This window comes from Saccostrea cucullata, unplaced genomic scaffold, assembly GCF_032062105.1.
Source record: "Saccostrea cucullata isolate Sc308-1 unplaced genomic scaffold, CSIRO_AGI_Scuc_v1 ctg568, whole genome shotgun sequence".
NCBI classification, from domain to species: Eukaryota; Metazoa; Mollusca; class Bivalvia; order Ostreida; family Ostreidae; genus Saccostrea; species Saccostrea cuccullata.
Genome location: NW_026933360.1, coordinates 58189 through 82662, shown reverse-complemented (window position 1 = coordinate 82662; position 24474 = coordinate 58189). Strand labels below are relative to the sequence as shown.

Genomic DNA, 24474 nt, shown 5'->3' with positions numbered 1-24474 from the left:
TCCACTTCCTACTGATCAACCTCCACATCCCACTAATCACCAACCTACACCTCCCACACCTACTCCACAAGGTCAAACGGCAGGTACACACACACCCACTGCCCCGCCCACAACATCAATTCCCCATGACCCAAATAAAAAGTGGAAATTGAAAAGGTTGTTAGCTGGGAGATACAAACATGGTAGACGGGAAGTCAGGGTTGAGTGGGAAAATGGTTCAACAACCTGGGAACCTGATAGTTGTTTTGACAAAGATATGCTGGAAGAAATAGACAGAAAGTTTACAAAACATGGGAAACGTAGGAAAACTTGCTTTAAGCATAAATACTAACTCTTAAATCCCCTAAATAACATTATGTTGAATTTAATGGGTTTAATAAATTACACATATTTTTAAAGGCCTTAAATACTAATCAAATAAAAAAAAAAAACAGGTTGATAGGTACTAGGGCAGAAACCTATATGGTAAACACTAGTTAGGTTCCAAAGTTGCAATCCTCTGTAATTATGTATAATTCTGCAGCTATACAGTGCATATTTCCTATATTTCGGTCATTTTTCTTTTTCTAAATTCATCTTTTACCAAATTTGATGTTAGAGAAATCAAACTTTTTGTACATATTTTCTTTTAAGTATGTTACAGTTATATTAGTGCTAGATAGTTTGGGTGACGACTCAGTCTATCACCGATTTTTCTGCATCCAATCATCCTCTCTAATTCTTTTTTTCCATTTTTGGTATTTTATAGCACCATTATGGGGGATCCTGCAAAACTTTGTGTTCCTTTTGGTGGCCTTACTAGTCCTTCACCCTGCATCTTCAACGTCGATTAAGTCTAAAGAAAAGATTATTCAAAGGATTAACTATGGTGTTCTATTCAAGGAGGAACCAAACATCATACTTGCACAAGAATACTGGTTGAACACATTTCGTATTCCACTTCCAAAGAGGTTTGCCATTCCCCAACAAATCCTGAAATGCCCAAAATCTGAACAATATTGTATGACATATAATAACATTGCTAGATTTATTCACAATTTACATGTTGAAGTTATGAGTCATTACAATGAAACAATGCAATCAATTCGGGTTTTGATTCCTAGTGTAGACCTAAATGTTCAACAAAAGAGACAGACAAGGTCATTATTACCATTTGTAGGATCATTGTCCAAAAGTCTTTTTGGTACAGCTACAATGGATGATGTGAATATACTTGCGTCCCATATTAACATGTTGACAAGGCACTCTAACCAAATGGCTAAACTTTTAGTTCAACACAGTGATCATTTGTCATCTTTTATGCAACTAACAGACTCAAGAATTACTAACTTGAAAAATGGTATTAAAAACAATGCTCAAGCTATATCCCTTTTAGCTAACAAACTTTCTAACATTGATCAATTAGTGTCCACGGTAACAAATTTTTCAGAAATATTGGTCAGTCAAGTTAACAAAGTTACTGTATTCAAAAGCAGACTAGATAAGTTAGAGACAGCAATTCAAACTCTAGTGGAAGGAAAACTTTCACCTTTTCTGATTTCAAAACATTTGTTGAGACATACAATTAAAGAAATTTCTCGTTTGTTAGATAAATCCTACAAAGGATTTCATTTGGTACACTCTGACCCTTCTTATTTTTACTCAGAAGGTCAATTTGTTTATGCTAGGCAAGGAACAATACTGTATGTAACCATTAAATTTCCTATTTCTTCTCAGCGAAACAGCATGCAAATGTTTAAAGTTATCTCCATGCCCGTTCCTATGTCAAGCAATGCTACTAAAGGTCAAGCAACCCAACTATTGTCCTTACCAGACTATTTTGCTATAACTCAGCATCAGGATAAATACATTTCATTAAAAGACAAAGATTTGATAAACTGTAAGCAGGACAAATCAGTAGTGTGTAATACTAACTACCCACTAACACCTAGTACTAAAAAGAGTTGTGTATTACGGGTAGCACTGTACACTAACAATGCTAAAGACGTCAATCGCTATTGTCATTTTCGCTATCTTCAGGACTACAAATTTGAACCATCAATCATTGAATTAACCCCTACTTCAGTTTTACTATATCACAGTCCACAAGTTTCTCTAGATTGTCCTGATGAACAAAAGAACCTTCCTGGATGTCAATTCTGTATTTTAAACATTCCTTGTAGGTGTTCTTTGACAACAGCGAGTCTTTATTTTGCACCTAGGCTTGTTAACTGTTATAATCAAACAAAATCATTCTCAATTTCACACCCAGTAAATTTGGCATTACTTCAGGAATTCTTTGAAGACTCCAAAATTTCCCATATTTGGCCAAATTCGACCTTTAAAAATCCCATTTCATTTTCAATTCCTGAATTCCAAATGTTCAATCATACATTTAATCAAGTTTTGGCTAATGATGCAAAAAGTCATCTAAATTTGACAAAAATGGTACAAGCTACAAAGAAAGAAAAGAAAATTTTCCAACACTTAGCAGAACCCTTAATAGATGGACAAATAGATATTTCCCAACCTTGGCCTACAACTAATGATTTGATAACTCTAGTCGCTATTAGCATAGCTAGCATAGCACTTGCATTTTGTATGTTCTTGTTTTGTAAATTAAGAAAAATGGGCATGGCCTTACTCGTTCTGCAAAGTGTGCATCAAGTCAAATCTCAAACCTGGACAGAACCATCATTTAATTTGGTATATAGAGCTGTCACTACTGCTACACCTGAATCAGATTCTCAGACTTGGTTAATGGATGAATTTTCTTTAATTCATGCCTTTATTATCATTGGTATTTTAAGTTTCATTTTACTTATCATCACCTTGGTTTGGCTGTATTATAGAAAGCATAAAAATCATACATTTTTAGCTTTGGAACTTACATCAGGTGGTGATTGTGTCCTCATTCCTATTATGCATTTGTCACTGTGTCCATCATACTATGAAATTCCAAAACCAAATATAGGTGACATATCTGTTTCGGCTTTTCCTTATACTAAAATCTATGCAAATTGGCTCAATTTTGGTGTTACTGACAAACGCACAGACAAAACAATTTTTGTTCCTACAGTCATTTCAGTCAACATTTTCACAGGTTATAAAATCACCAAAATTCTCAAACAACCTTTTAGCGCCTATGTAGTTCTTATGCACCATAACTATGCTCATTCTTTGAATTGACCTTTGACTTTTTAGTCAGCATCACCATAGACTCTCAAATGTCATATGTTAGTGTTAAATTTTTTTTTCGGAACCAGCTGTCTCTACAATTGTATCATTGTTGTACTTTTTTTATGCCATGAATCACAAGACTGATCATTATGAGTTTTTCCCCTTACAATATGACAATAAATAGCTTTTCATCATTTTGTTTGTATATATTACATGTATATATATATTTTTGATACTTTATCATTTTCAAGTTGATTAATGTCAGTTGACATATTTTTAACCATATACACTATATGGTTTCAGTATATTTCGTATATCTTTTACTTTGTATATAATGTTTTCTTTTTTTCTAAATTTGAGGTTTCGAGGTCGAAAGCAATTGAAGCAAGGGGGAAATAGTCATAACACCTAATTTTCTATTTTAATAAAAATTTGTGGGAAGACAGATACATTTTAATAAAACAAAATTGTAATAAATTCAATAAATTGTATATATTTTCATTATATTTAGTAAAATATGTATTTTGTTTAAGAAAAGAAACTCGTACATGTATAAGAAGAAAACAGATTGACTTTGAATAATTAGTGTCAGAATTTAACAAAAAGTACAAGTATTTTACAGTGTAAGAATTCAATTTGTCACCCAAGGTTTTCCTGTTTATTCAATATAAAACAGTTTTTGTACAAGTGAAAAAAAGGACTTTCTTTTACAAATATTGGCATGTCCAGCTAATGGATTTCTATTGTATTTTGGTAAACAATTTACCTATGAGTTTTTAGAGTCAGATGTTCAATAAGCATGATAATCAAATAATTGCGTAATAGTGTTAATCTCTTTTGTGATTTTGTCTTTTTGTTAAGAAGGCCTAAGGGTCTGAAGTCAAGCCCAGGTGTTCAAGTTTACTCAATTACCGTGGCGGTCATTTTTATGTCACGTGATCACTCTGTTTAATTAATCGTCTTTATTTGGAAAATTTTTACAACTTTCGGCTATTCATTAAGAAATTCTAAATTTTGATTGGCTAAAATCCTGTAATCCAAAGACGCGGAATCGTCGGTGAAAATTCGCCCAAGCTTGGTCACTTTCATCGACGATTTCAAAGAATAAACTTCAGTTATTAAAAATATATTATTTCTTTATTCTTTGGATTTTTACAGGTATGTAAATCATATAATTTTTAGTTAATTAATTCGTTTTCTATTAAAGCAATTCTTTTTATGCTCATAAATAAATTTTTAAAATATTAAGTATTTTATTGATAAGTATTTTTATTTATTTCTTAAATTGATTCTAAATTTGAGCTTGAGTTAAGTTTCCCCTAAAGATTTTATTGTTGCATAAGTTTTATGCATAGTGGCCTCATTTAGTATTTGTATAGTTTATAGTTGTGCGTTTTATTGTAATAAACGGGTTTAGCGACAGTCTCAAATAAATGTAGCGTTCTTAGAATTGTAATTTGAAATTTAGCGCCATTATATTCATTGCGCGCTCTTTAATATAAGGAGGTAAAAATGTTATTTGTTTATATCGAAAAGCGCTGGAAAAGTAAATTGTAAAATGACTTTAGAGATAAGATTGTAAGTACACAAGCTTTTGATTGTTATGATTACCTTTATATTTAAATGATTTTATTTCGGACTAGTTACCACTTCAATGATCTATGATTAAAGTTAAAAGAAAAGTGTAAAATAGATAATGTTTTATTTCCAAATTTTCTCCGTTTAGTAATTCATGCTACGAGACTGTCCGCTGTAACATTAGTAGTTTAGATTTATATTATATCTATGCAAGTTTAGATTTTCATTTTACCGAGGGATTTTTCCTAAATTGTTCAACCCTCTGTACAGTCGCCAGGATTAACTTTAAAACATATTTTTATAATATTTTACATTGTATTTGTAACTGGTGACTGTTTGTTTATAAGATTATTAATGCATTTTCATCGACGATTTCAAAGAATAAACTTCAGTTATTAAAAATATATTATTTCTTTATTCTTTGGATTTTTACAGCCACCGTAGAGGGCAATCCAAGCCAGGAAGTAGCCCCACGTGTAGAGCAGTCCAAATAAGGAATAAAGTTTAACTTTCCCCAAGCGAGTGATTCCCCTAATAAACAAAATAAAACACAAGTTCACGTGTAACCCTAAATAACAACGTGACAATATTTATCCCAATCACAATTTTGTATTAAGGAATTTAATTTGTCAAAGTCACCACTCTTATAATCCCATACTTTTCTTTCGTAAGCGCGATTGTAATTTATATTCGAGGCTAGTGCAATATAAGTTGCTTTGTGATCACTAAAAGCTGGGTCAATTTCAAGGACACCCGAATCATGTACCTGAATATCAGCTGAAGTGAAAACTGGGTCAAGAAGCGTGCGTGTATTGTTAGAAATTCTCGTTGGTACGTGGATGTTATTGATAAGATTGGAATTTGAAACTATTTCTCGTATTATGTGTGTTTGAGGAGTATTTAACAAATCTACATTTATATCACCCACAAGTATGATTTTACTCGAGGATTCTCCTACTTTATCTAAACTCCATGAAAGTTTAGTCCAGAAACTGGCATCAGCGTTTGGAGGTCGATAAATACAGCAGAGATAGTATTTACAGGTACGGTTTTCGATTTCTAACCAAATACACTCTAAATTTGCAGGTTCATATTCTTGGCGTCTTGTTACATGTATCTGATTTGAAAAATATATCATAACACCTCCCCCAAAACAATTTCTATCTTTTCGTATTATATTACTAAAACCATCTAATAATAGATTATCATTCGATATGGTATGGTCAAGATGGGTCTCAGTAAAACACAATATATCAAAGTCATGGACGAATGAGTTCAAATAACCTAATTTGTTTCTTATACTGCGAATATTTAGATGAATAGAATATTCATAGTTTTCTTGGTTTTCTGTACTCTTTATCTCTTCATGTATGCTAAGCTAAAATGTTATCGAGAATGGAAGTTGCTTTTTTACAATCCGATTTCGAATGAAGTGTTTCCATCTGATCTATGCGAGAGTATTTAAAAGCTTTTTGAAAATACAATGTTTTTCTTATATTGACCGAGATCAATGATGTATTATATGATGCCGGACAAAAATTGTAACAAGAATGAATCGGTACGTGTGTGCTACAATGCGGGGTTAAAAAAAAAAAACCTTGCGTATGATGCACTTGACTCCGAACTAAAAGTACCTAACGATGAACGTGCAGTACGGCTGACAAGGATCTTGATTTTAACAAATCATTTGAGGAGATTTTTTCCCCATTTCGGAATAGGAAATTAAATATTCAGTTGGCTGGATATATACAAATGTGTACATTTTTAAATTTAAAAAGTGAGGATAACCTTTGATGTACACAACGTATTTTTAATGTCAAACATAAAAATATTTTATTTCTATTTACATATGTATCCAAACTTATAAAATATCCTATATCAATTTTGGTTGGATATCTGTAGCCTACTTTTTGTTATGATTTTTTCCATGATATTTCATATTTTCAGTTATAAACTTCGAAATAAAAACAAGATATTTCTTGTAAGCGTTGCCCTCATTCGTAATGGCGATTACTTGATAAATGTTTTCATTTTTAATAAAAAGGACCAGATGAACGGAGAATATACATATATACCCTATGTACATGCGCTTTTGTGTTTTGCTAATTAAATTTGTCCAAATGAAATAACAAAACTCTACTCAAATAATCCTGGCTATGGAAAAACACATGATCAGTGGCGGACCTGGCTCGTGGATCGATTGGAGTCCAAATATAAATTTATTTAAGTTTCAAATCGTTGGACCATAATGACACACCAAGACTTTTAAAACATTGTGAATTACTAAATACATCTATACATACAATGTTACACATAAATAAAATGGGAATGGATAATAAATGGAAAGAATATAGAACTTGTTTTATCATTCTTGAAATATGCAAATAAATCATGTTCCAAATAGAGCACAATTTTTGCAAATATTTTCAAAGACAACAAATTCTCTTTACATTTAGAATTCGTATTCATAAAATTTTAATAATTTATTATTTCCCAAACACTAAATTTAAGTTTTTTGTAATAACAATTTTTAATCCAAATCTATGGCCATTATAACAAGAACATGACTGTATAATCATAAAATGAAATTAATCGGCAAACGGGCCTGTAGAAGTCCCCCCCCCCTCCTCCCTACTTTTTTCTGAGTATTATAGACTTTGCAACAGTAAATTTTCCTTATATGCTGGTTGACCCCCTAATCTTCAATTTTTATATGTTGTTAGGTCGAGCGCAAATTCCAGGATATGGACGGTTAATTACAAAATTTATCGTTATAGTTTTAGGTTGAATTGCAATCCTGATTTCGATCAACTACTTCGTGTACGCTTAAATTCATAGAAAAATACTTCAGCCAGTAGCATCAGGAGGGGCATGTCCCTCCCCCTTTTCGTTTTCTTTTTTTTGGCAAACATAACCTTTTTCTATCGTAAATATCCACTGAAAAGCCTCATCCTCTTTTTTGTTTAGTAGTTTAAATCTAGGTAATATATGCTTATGTGTTTCGAAAAAAGGTGGAATATTGAAGGTGCCTCACTACCTCAACGAAATAGGATTTTCGAGTTTGGACACTCCCCCCCCCCCCCCCCGCCTTTTTTTTCGCTTGTCATGCAATTAGGCTTTTCAGGTAATTTGTCAAAAAAAATTCTAACCCCCTCCCCACTATCAAAAGCGATGCTTTACCGATATTATATGTGTCTGTATATTATAATTTTAAATTATTTTAACTCCTTTATATGCATTTTACCTATTCAAAGCAAACTCGATAAAAAAAACTTAATATATTAAGCTTAAATTCACATAACTAAAACGACTACAATTTACATACAATTTTCTACATTTACATAGATATTTATGAAATCACTACACATTGTTCAAAATTAAAGACAGCATGTTCTACTTTGTCAAATACATAGTTATATAAAAAAAAATTAATAATTCGATCGTTTCAATATAAAACTTAAAGTTGCGCAATTATTTGCCTTATTTTTATTTTTTACTGTTTATTTCCAAACAGTTTTCTTTCAAATTCCACAACCCAGATGATCGCAACAATGCTTCAAAATCTCTGTATGAATTGCTGGTAATCCTTAATCAAAAGGTATTATTGATGTGTTAAATAACTATAAATCGATTAGCGTACAGGTGTCTTTCATTCCTTCACCAGCAGGGAGGGTTCTCTCTATATGAAAAGGTCACGCATCCACATCCTTAATTATTACAGACGTACACACAGTGGGTGGTGGAGGAGAGGAGTTTGATTTGTTGTTAACTGTCTTGTATTACATCACATGCTGTTTTTATTAATTTTTATAAAGACCTTTACTATATCAATAGTTTACACTTTCAAAAGAAATTGCTATATAGGCAATGATAGAGGAATGACACAATTTAAAAATCTAACAATTAAACACACAACTGGTAATATGCATCCCTTTTACGTTATTTATACATGTGTAGAATGTTTTTAATCGGGGATGTTCACATTCCATACTTAAGATTGTGTGTAAATTTATACATGTATAAAACACATTGTACATATTCTTGAGAGTCTAGCGGAATTCCAAAAGACTGAATCCTTTTTAAAAAGATTAAATAAATATTACTAACACGTTACTAATCCTTTAGGATAAATTTATAGGTATATGTTTCAAGCATCCAAGCCACCCTGAGCTGTTCTCTAATGAATATTAATGAAATGTGCGCAATGAGGATGCGTCGTATATTATCATGATTATGTCGATGTTGTATTCTCACTCGTGCAGTTTTCGTTTTTACGTTTGTGTAATTTTCTCACTATATCGTGTAAATATTTTGTTGATTGTGTAGTTTTTCTGTAGTTTGTGTAAATTTCAATAACTCTGTGTATACTTTCCTCACTTTGTGTAAGTTTTTACTTACTCGTGTAATTTTTGTTTAAGGTCGTGCAGAAAATAATTTTGAACCAATCGGCGTGCCATATACATAGTTATGATGAGCAAGAATGCCTCTACCAAAATTGTGAATTTCATGACCCCAGGGTCGGGGTTCTGGTGTTAGGGCGGGGATCTATAATGATTATATTATTATAGTGAAAATACATTAATTCTCTGCTCCTGGGTAATAAGCAGATGAACTACCTATATAGTTATGACGTGCAAGCGCTCTTCTTCCTGAATTGTGAATTTCCAGGCCCCTGGGTCAGGGATACCTTAGAAGGGGGGGGGGGGGGGGCTCTACTTATATACTGAAAGCAAATTGTTTGAAATCTGCTCCTTGGGCGTATTAATCAAACATTTTTGATAAGCAAGTGTGCCTTTTCAAAAATTTGCTATGTGTGGACCTAGGGTCAGGGGTTCATGTGTGGTAGGGAAACTTCTGATTATCGCTGAATATTACTGATTAGTTGATATGCACTTTTTGTGCCTATACCCTGTCTATGGGTATAAAGGAGGCTTGGGGTCAACAAATTAACACATTAACCACCTGATATAAATTAGTTTTTTAGATATGATATCTTTAGATGTCAATTATCATTTGACAAAGAAAAATTTCATACATATTAGTTTTAAAATTTGATTATTTTTGTATATCTATATGAATTTCTTCTTCTAAAGGAGATTGAAATAGTTTAAAAATGACCACCCAGCCCCTTTAAGTAACTAAACTAAGCAATTGCTAAGTTTATAGTGATTATTAGCAATGGTGCCAGCCTCTGTGAATGCCATAGCATCTACCTTAAAACATGAACGAAATTCAATCATTTGAAAGTTGTTGCATGATCCTCAGGTGACCTATAAGGCCCATGGGCCTCTTGTTTAATCAATTCAAATTGTGTATGCAATATACATTTCAAAGATTTTCTAAAATTAGAATTTTATTGGGCGAAAATACATATGTACAACATAAAGTTCTTTTTGGATACAACAGAATGTTTTGCTAGTTTATTTTTTTTTTTGGGGGGGGGGGGGGGGTTCCCATCAAAATCTTAAAATTCCATGCAAATTTTTGCAGCATAAGAAAATTCATGTATGACATAAAAACAATCTGATAAAAATCAGCTGTTCTGATACGCTACCGCTTACATGAGCGGTAGCGTATCAGAACAGCTGCTTTTAATGTGATGACCTCTCAATGTGAGTGAAAATTTCTTAAAGGAATGTTAAACAACATACAGTCAATCAATCAATTCTGCCAATGCCTGCCGGAACACTGGGCCTCGGTTTTTATGGTTTCATCTGAAGGACCTGCAACTTTCAACCCATTTTTTATCGACAGGTCAGTCACAGCGGATTCGAACTCATGGCCTTCCGATCACAGAGTGAGTGCAGCGAAGGGACAAAGGACACCTTACTATTGCATAAGCTTTTCTGGTCTCTGACCAGTAGAGCAAAGATTGTTGGAAATTCAATGCTAAATTCTGAAAATGAAATGCAAGGGTTATCCCACTGTTTAATACTAAAACTTAACATTTTGTGCTTAATTATTAGATTTATTATAAAATTGCTAACAACTGATCATGACATTGTGGCAGCTGCGGTTGGTTTCTTCACTGTCGTGGTGGCTGTGAGAAGATATCCACCTCCAGCACTCATCTGTATCACAGGGTGTGTCCTCATTGGTAGGATCTGTAATATAGAAAAATCATAAACAGACTGATATCTGATAGAGATATCTGATAGACACAAATATCTGTATCACAGGGTGTGTCCTTATTGGTAAGATCTGTAATATAGAAAAATCACGTAGAGACTGATATCTGATAGACACACATATCTGTATCACAGGGTGTGTCCTCATTGGTAGGATCTGTTACATGGAAAAATCACATAGAGACTGATATCTGATTGACACACATATCTGTATCACAGGGTGTGTCCTCATTGGTAGGATCTGTTATATAGAAAAAAAATCAACATACAGACAGATACAAGTATCTGATAGATACTAATATCTGTATCACAGGATGTTTCCTCATCGGTAGGATTTGTTATTAAAAAAATCCCAAATGGACATTTATCTGATAGAGATATCTGATAGACAAATAACTGTATCACAGGTGTGTTTTAATTGGCAGGATTTGTTATATTTAAAGAAAAACTCACATAGACGAATTTCAGATAGAAAGACACACATATCTGGATATTATAAAGGGAACTAGAAACCCACTGGCATTAACTTGGAAAAATTCAATTTAAGAGAATTTCATGGATTTATAGATTTGAACTTCAATACTTTGTGTGCAGCCTAGATCTAGGACATAGTCACAGTTTCCCTGAGACGGTCTGTGGAGGTTACCTGATATTCCCTGAGCCAGGTTTCTGAGACCCTGTAATTCACCAGACACCCCATCTCTCTCAGATAGGCATAGGCATCCATTACAGCCTGTTGGAAAATAATAGATATAGATACATGTAGAAAACATGACATTTTTTAAAATGATACATGTGTGATATAAAGGACAATTATTTTATCAAAAAGAGTTTTAATTAGAGAGATGAGATATCACACTGTAATCAGCAGCAACCTCTTTATCCAACTCAGGATGTCCATCTCTACCTACATGTATATTCTGTTGTCTATTACCTTGGGCATAAATTCTAATACGTTTTTATTTTCTAATTAGCCCAATCTGGAAGGTCTGATAGAGATACCATATAGAGAAGTAAATAGCCTACCTCCTGATACTGACTGTATACAACAACAGGTCTGGATGTGGCCACATATTCTATCAGGGTAGTAACCAGTGGAGTCGGGTTATATTTGCTGGCTACGATCAAACTAATAAAGACATTGATGTAAATCAACAAGGAAGTGTAACTATTAGAGCTGGCAAGGTAAGAAAAAAATAATAAAAACAATGTCGGAGAGAGAGAGAGGGGTGGTAAATAAGGGATGTTCTGAAATCAGCAAAATTGAATTCTCAATGTTTCTCAAAACTGTTTTTCTTTATACTTATTATATAGAGACCATAATATATTGGATTAAACATGTGTAAATACATTATTTATTTATATTTCTTAATTGAGGGGGTGACCACTTCACTTGCAAATCTGCTTTGTTGTCTATTTTATCACTCTGTGATCAAACAAAATATTTTGTCCACTCACCAGTCAATATTGCATTTCAGCAGCAGATCTCTGGCCTCAGATAACCTTTTACTATTCAAAACTTTGTTTGCTTCTCTCCCTGACAACTATTTTAGAAAATACACAAAAATAATAATCCATCCAAATATTTTGAATTCTTTAAAAGCAAGAGAAAATCGGGGGGAAGATTTTACAATATTACAAATGACTTACCTCTGTTTTCATCTTTTTAGCTGCTGGACTTGCACTATCTCTATCTTCATCCTCTGTGGTTGCACTTCTCTTTGACTTCAATCTTTCATCAAATACATCTGTCATCTTACTATCCCCATTGTTTTTTACATTTGTATCTGAAGAATTATCTCCCTTTTGAACACTCTGTACTGATTCTTCAGATAAGTTTTTACTTTGAGTATCACTGTTTGTTTCTTCAGAACTTTCAGATTTTAAAGAGTCAATTTCACAAAAGGGAAAGTTATACAAGTTGTCCAGGAACTCCTCTGGAAAATCTAGATTATCCAAAATGGGTCTGTAAAGACAAAAAGTTTTATACCGAATACATGTAAGTGGAAATTTTAGCGAGACGCAAATTTAGCGATTTGTCTTTAAAATAGGGTATTTTATTTTTAGCGAGATGTAATTTTAGCGATTTGAAAATACTCATTAATAAAGCTATTGCAAATTAAATACAGTTTATTTTTAGTGAAATTTAATTTTAGCGATCTCAGAACCATCGCTAATAATGCCAAAATTAAATCCCCGCTACAAATTCTACTTATACGGTATTCAATATTGAGAAACTTACAAAATCTTCAGAGCAGATAGGAATGTACTGTTAATCACTTTTTATTCGCGAGAACTTTTTTGCATAGGTAATTACGTGAGACAATGTGCTCTCGAAATTTTAATTCTTGCATATAATAGTATTCATTTAGATTAAATATAGCAATTACCACAATTTGAGAAAATTTTGTCTCGCCAATCAAGAGTCAATGACTATCTAACGAAAATACAGTAACCTGAAACACATGAAGTATACAAAGATCTACAAACCTTACTGGTCTGTCACCAGGGTGGAAGTGTATTACTTTTCCGTACCCTAAATCACATTGAAGAGAAAGATTTATAATTATTAACAACTACCAACAAACTAGACAGTTGATTCCTTATATCTAATTCAGATGTGAAATAAAATTTAAGTATAAATTTTAATAATGCTGTCTACTTAAAGTACATGAGGAAATGCATATCCCCGACCACTGATGTTTTGTGGAAGATTAACCAGTATATTTAGCATTTAACCTTTCACTTGACTGAATTTACATTCAATTATAAATATCAAGAAATCAGCACACTTACAGTCCCTGAAACTTTCTACTTTCCCATATTTCCGTTCGCTCACCGTTCGTTCAGCGTTCGTTCAACGTTTGTTCAGCGTGTGTTCACCATTCGCTCTTTGTTCACAGTATTGCATTCACCGTTCACCGTGTGCTCGCGTTCACCGTTCACAAAACGTTCACCGTTCGCTCTTCGTTCCGTTTACTTTGCGTTCACCTTGCGTTCACCGTTCACTTATTAGAGAAGGAAAATCCCTTCCTTCGCCGTACCTAAACATATGTTTAAATATATGATTGCCATTCAGTATAATTATCGTTCAGCGTGTGTTCACCGTTCGCTCTTCGTTCACAGTATTGCATTCACCGTTTACCGTGCGCTCGCGTTCACCGTTCACAAAAAGTTCACCGTTCGCTCTTCGTTCTGTTTACTTTGCGTTCACTTATCGTTCAGTCTTCATTGTCATTCGGAACTCCGAAGTGAAAGGACTTATCTTTTTGATAGACTAAGTAAGGATTTACAAGTTAATCAAATAACTTTGATATTGTGTTTGAAGAATAATTATTTCATTGTAAAAATTATCTATGATATTTATATTTCTATTATTATAACTAAGCTGTTACTTATTTCATGAAATTTCCCTGTAAAATAATACATTAAGTACCTACATATATCTAGAACGATGCTAAAATATTAATTTTTAAAAAGGGCAATGTACAAATGCATCACGCATTTTTTGTAATTTTAAAGACGACAAATCTTTAATGGATGTATAATAATTAATCCAAGTCTTTCACAAGAAAAGAATACACAAAAAATTATTTCTACAGTAACCCGTATTTTAAACTACACGTAGGTCTGAGAATTATGAACAGTACTGCAAATATTCAGTTACTTAAATATCTTTAGAGCTAATTGAATTGATAGTGTGATTCTGAATTTTAGAAAAGACCAACTGTTTAAAATAGTCTATTATTAGAGAAGGAAAATCCCTTCCTTCGCCATACCTATTACCTAAACATATGTTTAAATATATGTTTGCCATTCAGTATAATTAAGACACCCCCCCCCCCCCCCCGGTGCCTTTTTCTCCCGAAATAAAATTTTTAGTGAGTATTTTCAGTATATTTTAATAAATATTGTATGGTAACACAAGAAAATCAGTCTTAAAACCAACATCAAACAGTCATTAAACAACAGTATTTTAGAATACACTTGTGCCGACAGTAGTATTTTAAATTGGCAGGGAATATGTTTCAAATTCAATTTAAAACTTACTCCTTCCAAGTATATATTCCCATTCTTTATTTATTTTTTTCTGCAGGAATGCAAAAATCAGATCTAGAAATGATAGGGAAAAATATTCAAACTCCTTGGAAATACTAAGTGACTCTTTGCCTTTGGCATGTTCGGTGAAACGCGATTTCCACACCTCCACTGTGTCGAATTATTTTGATTGACAGGACAAGCTTGCTACCTGCACGTGGACTTCCTGTGAACCTTGTGAACTTGATGATGGAAAATAAAAGCCAATGATTACTGTCTGTCAAATGGATCTATTAATCTAAAAGAAATTGATTACCTTTACTGTTTGGAATATTTAGGAAGAATAATAAGAATTTTTATTTGATACAACAGATATCTGAGAATTTAGGGGATGTATCTCTCTCTCTCTCTCTCATACATTTCTCTGTTCAATAAAAAATATGACAGCACATTACTTATTTAGTTTTGAAAATTTAATCTATTACAAATAATTTCAATGTCTCTTTCCATCATCTAATGACCGAGTTTAATCACAGCCGGTGTAGCATAATATTTTGATACCGCGATATATTGAGTCCGGGTTCAAAATATCGCATAATATTTTGAACCCGGGTTCACTTTTTCACTGCGATATATTGAACCCCCTTATAAAATATTGAACCCCTACCTTTTTCATTTTAGAGGGAGGGGGTTCAAAATATTATGGCCATAAAATATCGAGTCCCAATGCCCTTTTAATTCCACAGGGAAGGGGGTTCAAAATATTATGGCCATAAAATATCGAGTCCCCCTGCCCATTTAATTTTACAGGGAGGGGGGTTCAAAATATTATGGCCTTAAAATATCGAGTCCCCCTGCCCTTTTAATTCTACAGGGAGGGGGGTTCAAAATATTATGGCCATAAAATATCGAGTCCTCTGCCCATTTAATTTTACAGGGAGGGGGGTTCAAAATATTATGGCCATAAAATATTGAACCTCCCTGTCCTTTTTATTTAAGAGGGAAGGGGTTCAAAATATTATGGCTATAAAATATTGAGTCCCTCTGCCCATTTAATTTTACTGGGAGGGGATTCAAAATATTATGGCCATAAAATATCGAGTCCCCCTGCCCTTTTAATTTTACAGGGAGGGGGGTTCAAAATATTATGGCCATAAAATATTGAACCTCCCTGTCCTTTTTATTTAAGAGGGAAGGGGTTCAAAATATTATGGCTATAAAATATTGAGTCCCTCTGCCCATTTAATTTTACTGGGAGGGGATTCAAAATATTATGGCCATAAAATATCGAGTCCCCCTGCCCTTTTAATTTTACAGGGAGGGGGGTTCAAAATATTATGGCCATAAAATATTGAACCTCCCTGTCCTTTTTATTTAAGAGGGAAGGGGTTCAAAATATTATGGCTATAAAATATTGAGTCCCTCTGCCCATTTAATTTTACTGGGAGGGGATTCAAAATATTATGGCCATAAAATATTGAGTCCCCCTACCCTTTAAATTTCAGAGGGAGGGGGGTTCAAAATATTATGGCCATAAAATATTGAGTCCCCCTACCCTTTAAATTTCAGAGGGAGGGGGGTTCAAAATATTATGGCCATAAAATATCGAGTCCCCCTGCCCTTTTAATTTTAAAGGGAGGGGGTTCAAAATATTATGGCCATAAAATATTTAACCTCCCTGTCCTTTTAATTGAAGAGGGAGGGGGTTCAAAATATTATGGCCATAAAATATTGAGTCCCCCTGTCCATTTAATTTTACAGAGAGGGGGGTTCAAAATATTATGGCCATAGAATATTTAAAAATAGGAATTCTATTTTTTTTTTTTTTTTTTAGCAATTTATTGTATGTGGGTGAATTTAAAAAATAATGACTAACTAGTAAATTTAATTTTTTTCGGACTACCCATAACTTTTTTTTCACTAATTCTATATCATCATATAGTATACAGCAAAACTCGGTTATAACGAAGTCACTGGGACCTATGAAATTACTTCGTTACATGTATATCCGTAATTCGTTATAACTGTATAAGAAATTCATTAAATTTATATAGCTGGGGATCCAAGATGACTTCGCTATATCCGTAAATTCACAATATCCGTGTTCGTACTAAACGAGTTTTGCTGTATGTATTCTAGTTAAAATTTCTGTAGTGGCAATATGACCATTGAATAAAAAAGATTCAGAGTTTTTTTTAATCTTAATTAGTGCACCTTTTTCTGAAAAAAGAAAATAAGAGCTATAAGTCCTTAAAGATTTTCTAAAATATGCAATCTAAAGAAATGTAATTTTTATGCTCCAAAATTGTAATTAGACAGCAATAGAAATTATAAATTCTAAACGTTTATTAATTAGTTTCTTCTCTTGTATAATGTATATTTTTTAAAAATGATTTTAAAATTTTGATTGTTGTTTTTTAATAACATTATTTTTTCCAATTCTGAGTTTTAATATAAAACCATGAAACTTTTTTTGACATACAATTTTCTTTATTTTATCAACAACAGGCCCACGGGCCTTATAGGTCACCTGAGTATCACGTAACAACTTTCCAACAATTGAATTTGGTTCGTGTTTTAACCAGAAGCCATGAAATTCACAATTTTGAAAGAGGCACCATTGCTTATCATAATTATAAATTTAGCATGCTTACTTTATTTACTTAATACCAAGAGGCAGATCAGAGTAACAAAGAGAAAATGCACTTCCACTTTATAACTAGTTGTGCACCCCACCCCAAAGGAAGTACTGACCCTGGAGCCACATATTTCAAAATTTTGGAAATTTTATCATAGATTTTATTTCATCATAAATGGTTGATTGACACCAAAGAGCAGATTTCAAAGCATTAATTTATTTTCAGACTATGTAACACCCCCCCCCCGCCCTTTGATACCCCTGACCCAGGGGGCATGAAATTAACTATTTTGCTAGATGCACCTTTCTTCCTCATAAATATATAAACTTGGATCATAGACATAATACCCAGTAGCAAAGGACTTTCAAAGAATTAATGTATTTTTCACTACATAATCAAAAGAGCCCCCCCTCCCCTTCCTCCTTACACCGAATCGCAAAACCCCTGACACATTGGCCATGAAATTCACAAATCTGGTTGAGGCATTAAATGGGCAGAGGACTTGGTATTTTATGGCCATAATATTTTGAACCCCCTCCCTCTTAAATTAAAAGGACAGGGGGGTTCGATATTTATGGCCATAATATTTTGAACCCCCCTCCCTTTAAAATGAAATGGGCAGGGGACTTGATATTTTAAGGCCATAATATTTTGAACCCCCCCTCCCTCTTAAATTAAAAGGGCGGGGGGACTCGATATATTATGGCCATAATATTTTGAACCCCCCTCCTTGTAAAATTAAATGGGCAGGGGGACTCGATTTTTTATGGCCATAATATTTTGAACCCCCCTCCCTGTAAAATTATAAGGGCAGGTGGACTCAATATTTTATGGCCATAATATTTTGAAACCCCCTCCCTGTAAAATTAAATGGGCAGGGGACTCGATACTTTATGGCCATAATATTTTGAACCCCCTCCCTCTTAAATTAAAAGGACAGGGGGGTTTGATATTTTATGGCCATAATAATTTGAACCCCCCTCCCTGTAAAATTAAATGGGCACGGGGACTCGATATTTTATGGCCATAATATTTTGAACCCCCTCCCTCTTAAATTAAAAGGACAGGGGGGTTCAATATTTTATGGCCATAATATATTGAACCCCCTCCCTCTTAAATTAAAAGGACAGAGGGGTTCGATATTTTATGGCCATAATATTTTGAACCCCCCTCCCTGTAAAATTAAATGGGCAGGGGACTCGATATTTTATGGCCATAATATTTTGAACCCCCTCCCTCTTAAATTAAAAGTACAGGGGGGGTCAATATTTTATGGCCATAATATTTTGAACCCCCTCCCTCTTAAATTAAAAGGACAGGGGGGTTCAATATTTTATGGCCATAATATTTTGAACCCCCTCCCTCTTAAATTAAAAGGACAGAGGGGTTCGATATTTTATGGCCATAATATTTTGAACCCCCCTCCCTGTAAAATTAAATGGGCAGGGGACTCGATATTTTATGGCCATAATATTTTGAACCCCCTCCCTCTTAAATTAAAAGGACAGGGGGGTTTAATATTTTATGGCCATAATATTTTGAACCCCCTCCCTCTTAAATTAAAAGGACAGAGGGGTTTGATATTTTATGGCCATAATATTTTGAACCCCCCTCCCTCTGAAATTTAAAGGGTAGGGGGACTCAATATTTTATGGCCATAATATTTTGAACCCCTACCTCCCTCTTAAATTAAAAGGATGGGGGGACTAAATATTCTATGGCCATAATATTTTGAACCCCCCTCCCTCTGAAATTTAAAGGGTAGGGGGACTCAATATTTTATGGCCATAATATTTTGAACCCAATTACCTCCCTCTTAAATTAAAAGGGCAGGGGGACTAAATATTTTATGGCCATAATATTTTGAACCCCGGGTTCAATATTTTATAGGGGGGTTCAATATTTCGCAGCGATATTTTGAACCCGGGTTCAAAATATCGCGGGGTTCAATATATTATATGACACCGGGAAATGTTTACAGATATATGTAGAAGTTAGCTGAAATAATCATCATAAAAGAATACAAAAGACACACAAATATGGAATATTTTTGCATTAGAATTTAAAACAAACGAGAATTTTTATGCAATATGTCAACAGACAATTGTGAATGAAAAAAAATCCGTTATTTTACTCAGAATCGCCTTGGCACGGAAATACATGAATAGTTGTTTCAACCGCGTACAGTGTAATTAATTCATTCTATAAGTAGTAGTTTTATCTTCAGAAGTCCACATTATTTTATTAGTGAAAAGAATAAGCATATTTTCTATATAAATAGATTAATTTTATATCTAATCTACACACGTTCAGTAACAAATACACATGTTTTACGGCAATTAAAATTGTGTTATAAAAATATGGATTTAAAACATATATGTACAGAAAAAATGTTTATTTATTTATTTATTTATTTATGTATTGTTTATTTATATTAAAGCACCTGGAATTAGAATTATAGAATAATCTCAATGCAAGGAAAAGATCGGAGGCATTCCGAATAAATCGTTCATCTTGCGTTCACCGTTCGTTCACTGTTCACTTTGCGCTCGCGTTCGCGCTCCGTTCACGCTCCGTTCACGTTCTGCGTTCACTCACTGTTCACACATCGTTCACCAAATTGCGTTCAGCGTTCGCACATCGTTCACTCACCGTTTGCTCTGCGTTCATTCACCGTTCGTTCACCGTTCAGGTGGGAAAGTAGACTGTAAATTTCTAAAGTATTTGAACACATTAGGAATTTGAATGACCTGCATTATCAGTATTTGAGAGTTATAAGTTTTCATGCACACCTAAATTGTTTACCTCCCAATCTTTCCATGACAGCCCCCACTACGAGTCCCGAGCATGTGTCCACCACAGCTACATTTGTATAGGCATGGACATTTCCATAGGTCAGAATCTGTGCCAGTGTGTCCATTCTAATGTTACTGCAATAACGTGTATATTAATGGTTTATTAATATCATAAAGACACAATACTGACAGATACCTAGGTAGATGTTTAATGATGGTTTTGTGAGATTAGGTTTACAAATTCTGATACTTAGTATCATAAAGCTTCTTTCATTGATTGTCCTGAAGTACAAATGAAAACTATATTTACAGAATCTTTGCTGGTGACTTTTCATGGTACATCTGGCACATTAACCTGGTGTTTGGTTTTAGCACTGTAAACTCTGCCACATGTCTGAAACAATGAATATCATTTTTTTGCATTTTGCCTAACACAGGCCCCAAAACCATAAACTTAGAATTAACTTAAGTCAAATATTCTATTTTCAATATCTTAAGTTATGCTATGAATTTTTCTTAAAAGTTTTGAATAGCACACCTATGATGGAATTTTTGCTTTATATAAATAAATCCATTTTTTTTTTCAAAATTTCTTTTGGTTTGAAATTTTGACTAGTCTGACTTTAGTCATCCTTGCAATGCCAGTGGTCTTAAGTCAACATGTTGCCTTTTACAGATACTAATCATTAAATCAATAAAGTTTCATGACAAATGTCCAAGGAACCAGAGAGAACACTCTCGGACAAAATTCGTCACTTCTTGCAGGTTTCCATGGCAACTGTAGCCATTTTGAAAATGAATGATCACAAAACACAAATACAACCTGTGATCGTCCTTTGTGGAAAGTTTCAGAAAGATTGTCCCAGCAATCTTCGAGAAACAGCCTGGAGAAAAAAAATATGCCCCCACTTCGTTAGGGGCGACATAATCAAGATGTATAATGTTTCCAATAAATGTTGCTTCAGTCAGCCCACAACTATTGAATGAAATACGCCAGGGGTCCAACAGCCACATGTTGACTTAAGACCACTGGCATTGCAAGGATGGTTCTTAGTTTACGGTATTTGGCCAGATCTAGAATATAACTGTGTCACATTTCCAAACTTAAACGAGAGCTTTCATGTGACACTTTTTCGAGGATATGTTTTCAGATTTTTAAATTACAGCCCTTACTTTTGCTTTTTCTTTTTGACCCATTTCTCTTGAGCAAACTCTGTCTTTCCTTTAAAAGTTGTACTGTTTTCTATAAGCTGCCCAATGATTTCCTGTATATTCAAAGAAAGAACCATTATTTATATCAAGCAAATACCAAGCAAGTCTATTTTATAATATAGGCACAGTATTTCATGTATAGAAATGCCATACCACACCATTCAGATTTTTCTGTATATATTGTAAGATAATTGTGATAATACATATGTATTAAGCTAAGCAATAAAGAATAATACTATTATATGAGCTGTAGTACCCCCTACCCCCAAACACACATGTAAATGAGCAAATTAATTACCTACTAACATGTATAACAGACTTCATAAGTACTGATATAAATTAAAAACAATGATCTTCAAACTCTGCTTTCATTAATATTGGAAAACATATCATATGCATGTTCTCTAAAATTCAAATTAAATACGAATCATTCAGCTCTACCTCTCCTTTAGCTCCTTCTTTTTTCATCTTTTCGATGTCTTCCCGTGATAACTTCTGATTGCTGTCCAGATCATGCAAGTTCCTGTTATCTGTTCCTTTCTCAGAACCTGCACAAGTAAACAATTTTGAAATGCAAAAAGTTTTTTTTTTCAGTAATACATGTAAAAAAAATTTTCTCAAAACAGCTTTTCAAATACTTAGTTTGATGAACATTAATATTAATACCATGAATCTGCATTCAAAGTTCTCAAAACAAATAGAAACATATATGAAATACTTTAAACTGACTAAATTGATTATTTCTATTCTTTTGCACTAGCAAACAATTTTGTCCCATTTTATATGTGCCAACTGCCAAGACTCAGCTGTTGTTTAATTAAGAGTTAATGCTGTCTTTTATGATTCAATCAGTTCTAAATTCACCCACTTGGGATCACCCGATGAAAGCAAAAATGAAACGGGGGTGAAAAAATTCCCTGTATTACCTGTATAAAAATCTAACTATTTCCTCTGTAGTAAAAAATAATGACCAATTAACAGGAGATAATGAATTATAGATTATGTAAGCTTCTCCCAGTTAATACCCTTGTGCCAGATATCAGAATATTTGGTCTACATTACCTAAAACTTCTGATTCTTTAAATGTTTTCTGTATCTTATGCATCTGTCCACTCTTGACCTCAAAGTTTGATCCATAGACATGACCAATAGCTCCATCAAGGGTAAACTTCATCTTGTCAAGCCATATATCTCTGTACATGATACGACATCAACGTAACACATAACAGAAATGAAAACTAAATAAATGTTTCATTAAGAAAAAGTGGTATCAAAAGAAATCAAGTGATATAGCACTGCAGATTGGAAAAAAAGACTCCAATAATGGCCTGGAATTATATTGCATAGTGCAAAATAAAATAATGTGTTTATATTGCATAGCGCAAAATAAAATAATGTGTAAGAAGATATACTCATATGCCAATAAATATTTGTATTTGTATTTGTGTGCCCATTACTTGGCCAGGTCTGGTACAATCACTAGATTTAGCTACGTAGCTTGATTTACCTACTTAGCTTTATTTACCTACCTGAGGTAGCTTTATTTAGCTACCAGATCAATTTATATCTATAAAAAAAACATTTTTCTCAGGACGTGCAAAAAATCCTAATTTGATGCAGTGATCATTTTCAACTTTGAACTCATCTGAAAACAATTCATGAAAAAATCACTCTTGAAGAAATGTCTTTTTCTGCGCAATTGCAATCAAAGTTCTGAAAGTTTTGAGGCTATGTATGACAGTTAGAACAGTTACTCTTGGAATGAAATGACAAAGAAATCCAGTTCCAAACAATGGAATTACACGTTTTGCTCTAAATTGTCCAAATGCAGTAATGTATAAACTATCTCTGCTTTGGGTTGTTTTCTAAAACCTCCCTAGTATAAATATTACTAGTCATTGAATTGCGACTTTTTGTCTCTTTTTAACAAAAAGAAAAACTTTGAAAAGTTGCATTGAAATAGCTAAATAAAGCTACCTCAGGTAGATAAATAAAGCTATGTAGGTAATTCTACCTACGTAGCTAAATCCAGTGATTGTACTGGACCTGTTGGCCTGTGTTCCGTGAGTATGACTAAGCCCATTTACAAAATTTTATATTTGATAAAGTATAGTCTGTACCGTTTCTTTCGGATCTGGAAAACTCGAACTGTCTTTCCTTTCTTTAAAATCACATGGTCTCCTTCTTTAATCGTTACATCTGACGATTTCTTTTTCCCCTCACACATGGATTGACTAGAAGTCGCCATAGTCATCAATGTTAGACAAATGCTTTATGAAGATTGAAACAGACATTTTTTAAAACACTCGATTGATTATGACTCTGTAAAGCGACATCTGTAAATAAACACACGTGCGAACATTCGAAAATGAAAGTAAGACGATGTCTTACGAGACCGTTAGAAAAACAGATAAGTACAAGAAAAGAGCTTCTAAATTTGTAAAAGTCATCTGTAAACGTTTACAACCTTTCCAGGGAATATTCAAGGAAAAATCTGAACAAATTTCAAAAAGTGTGGTTTCCTTTAAAAATCACAAAATCAACAATTTGTTCGATTCGCAGTTCATCCGATTCCGACAAAATCTTGTAACTGTATTCAGTATTGATGACATTGAACATAACCAAATTGAACTTTTAACGAAATATGTTTGTTTTGTAAAATCTCCGTTTGTAGGTGAGCAAATCATTTTCAAACTTTCAAAAGACTGTGAAAGCAATTCCCAATCTCTTGTGCTCATATTTTTCCCCCTCCAAGACACGACTCTGGATTTGGAGATGGCTCAACTCAGAAATTCCACCTCAGAGTTGAAAAGAAATCAGCCTCGAGAAAAGTACTTTGTCAAGTCATACCCAAAATACTTGCCAATGACATTAAGTGCTGGTACATCTGATTCAACATATTTAAGAACAGAAGTGGACATAAAA

At 33.5% G+C, this 24474-nt stretch overlaps 2 protein-coding genes across 3 annotated transcripts in view; one reads left to right on the top strand and one right to left on the bottom strand.

Annotated features, from left to right (window-relative positions):
* Nucleotides 1–7896, top strand: part of LOC134238092 (uncharacterized) — a 381131-nt gene extending 373235 nt beyond the window's left edge. The window contains exon 23 of the mRNA XM_062720218.1: nt 7884–7896. The gene's annotated coding sequence lies outside the window, so the exon portion shown is untranslated. The remainder of the gene's footprint in view (nt 1–7883) is intronic.
* A 2797-nt stretch (nt 7897–10693) lies between these two features.
* On the bottom strand, nt 10694–23828 carry LOC134238088 (tRNA (adenine(58)-N(1))-methyltransferase non-catalytic subunit TRM6-like). 2 transcript variants are annotated; one of them, XM_062720212.1, is made up of 12 exons: nt 23670–23828; nt 22612–22742; nt 21991–22097; nt 21511–21602; nt 20648–20731; nt 20348–20472; nt 13356–13401; nt 12516–12831; nt 12324–12409; nt 11892–11994; nt 11512–11598; nt 10694–10841 (listed from the first exon to the last, which is right to left on the bottom strand). In XM_062720212.1, exons 1-12 carry the CDS (start codon nt 23801–23803, stop codon nt 10731–10733), a joined length of 1422 nt encoding a protein of 473 aa, XP_062576196.1. In that variant the 5' UTR covers nt 23804–23828; the 3' UTR covers nt 10694–10730. The 2 variants fall into 2 exon arrangements, with proteins under 2 accessions (XP_062576196.1, XP_062576198.1); XM_062720214.1 differs by lacking the exon at nt 10694–10841 and adding an exon at nt 10982–11106.
* Between the last annotated feature and the right edge of the window lie 646 nt (nt 23829–24474).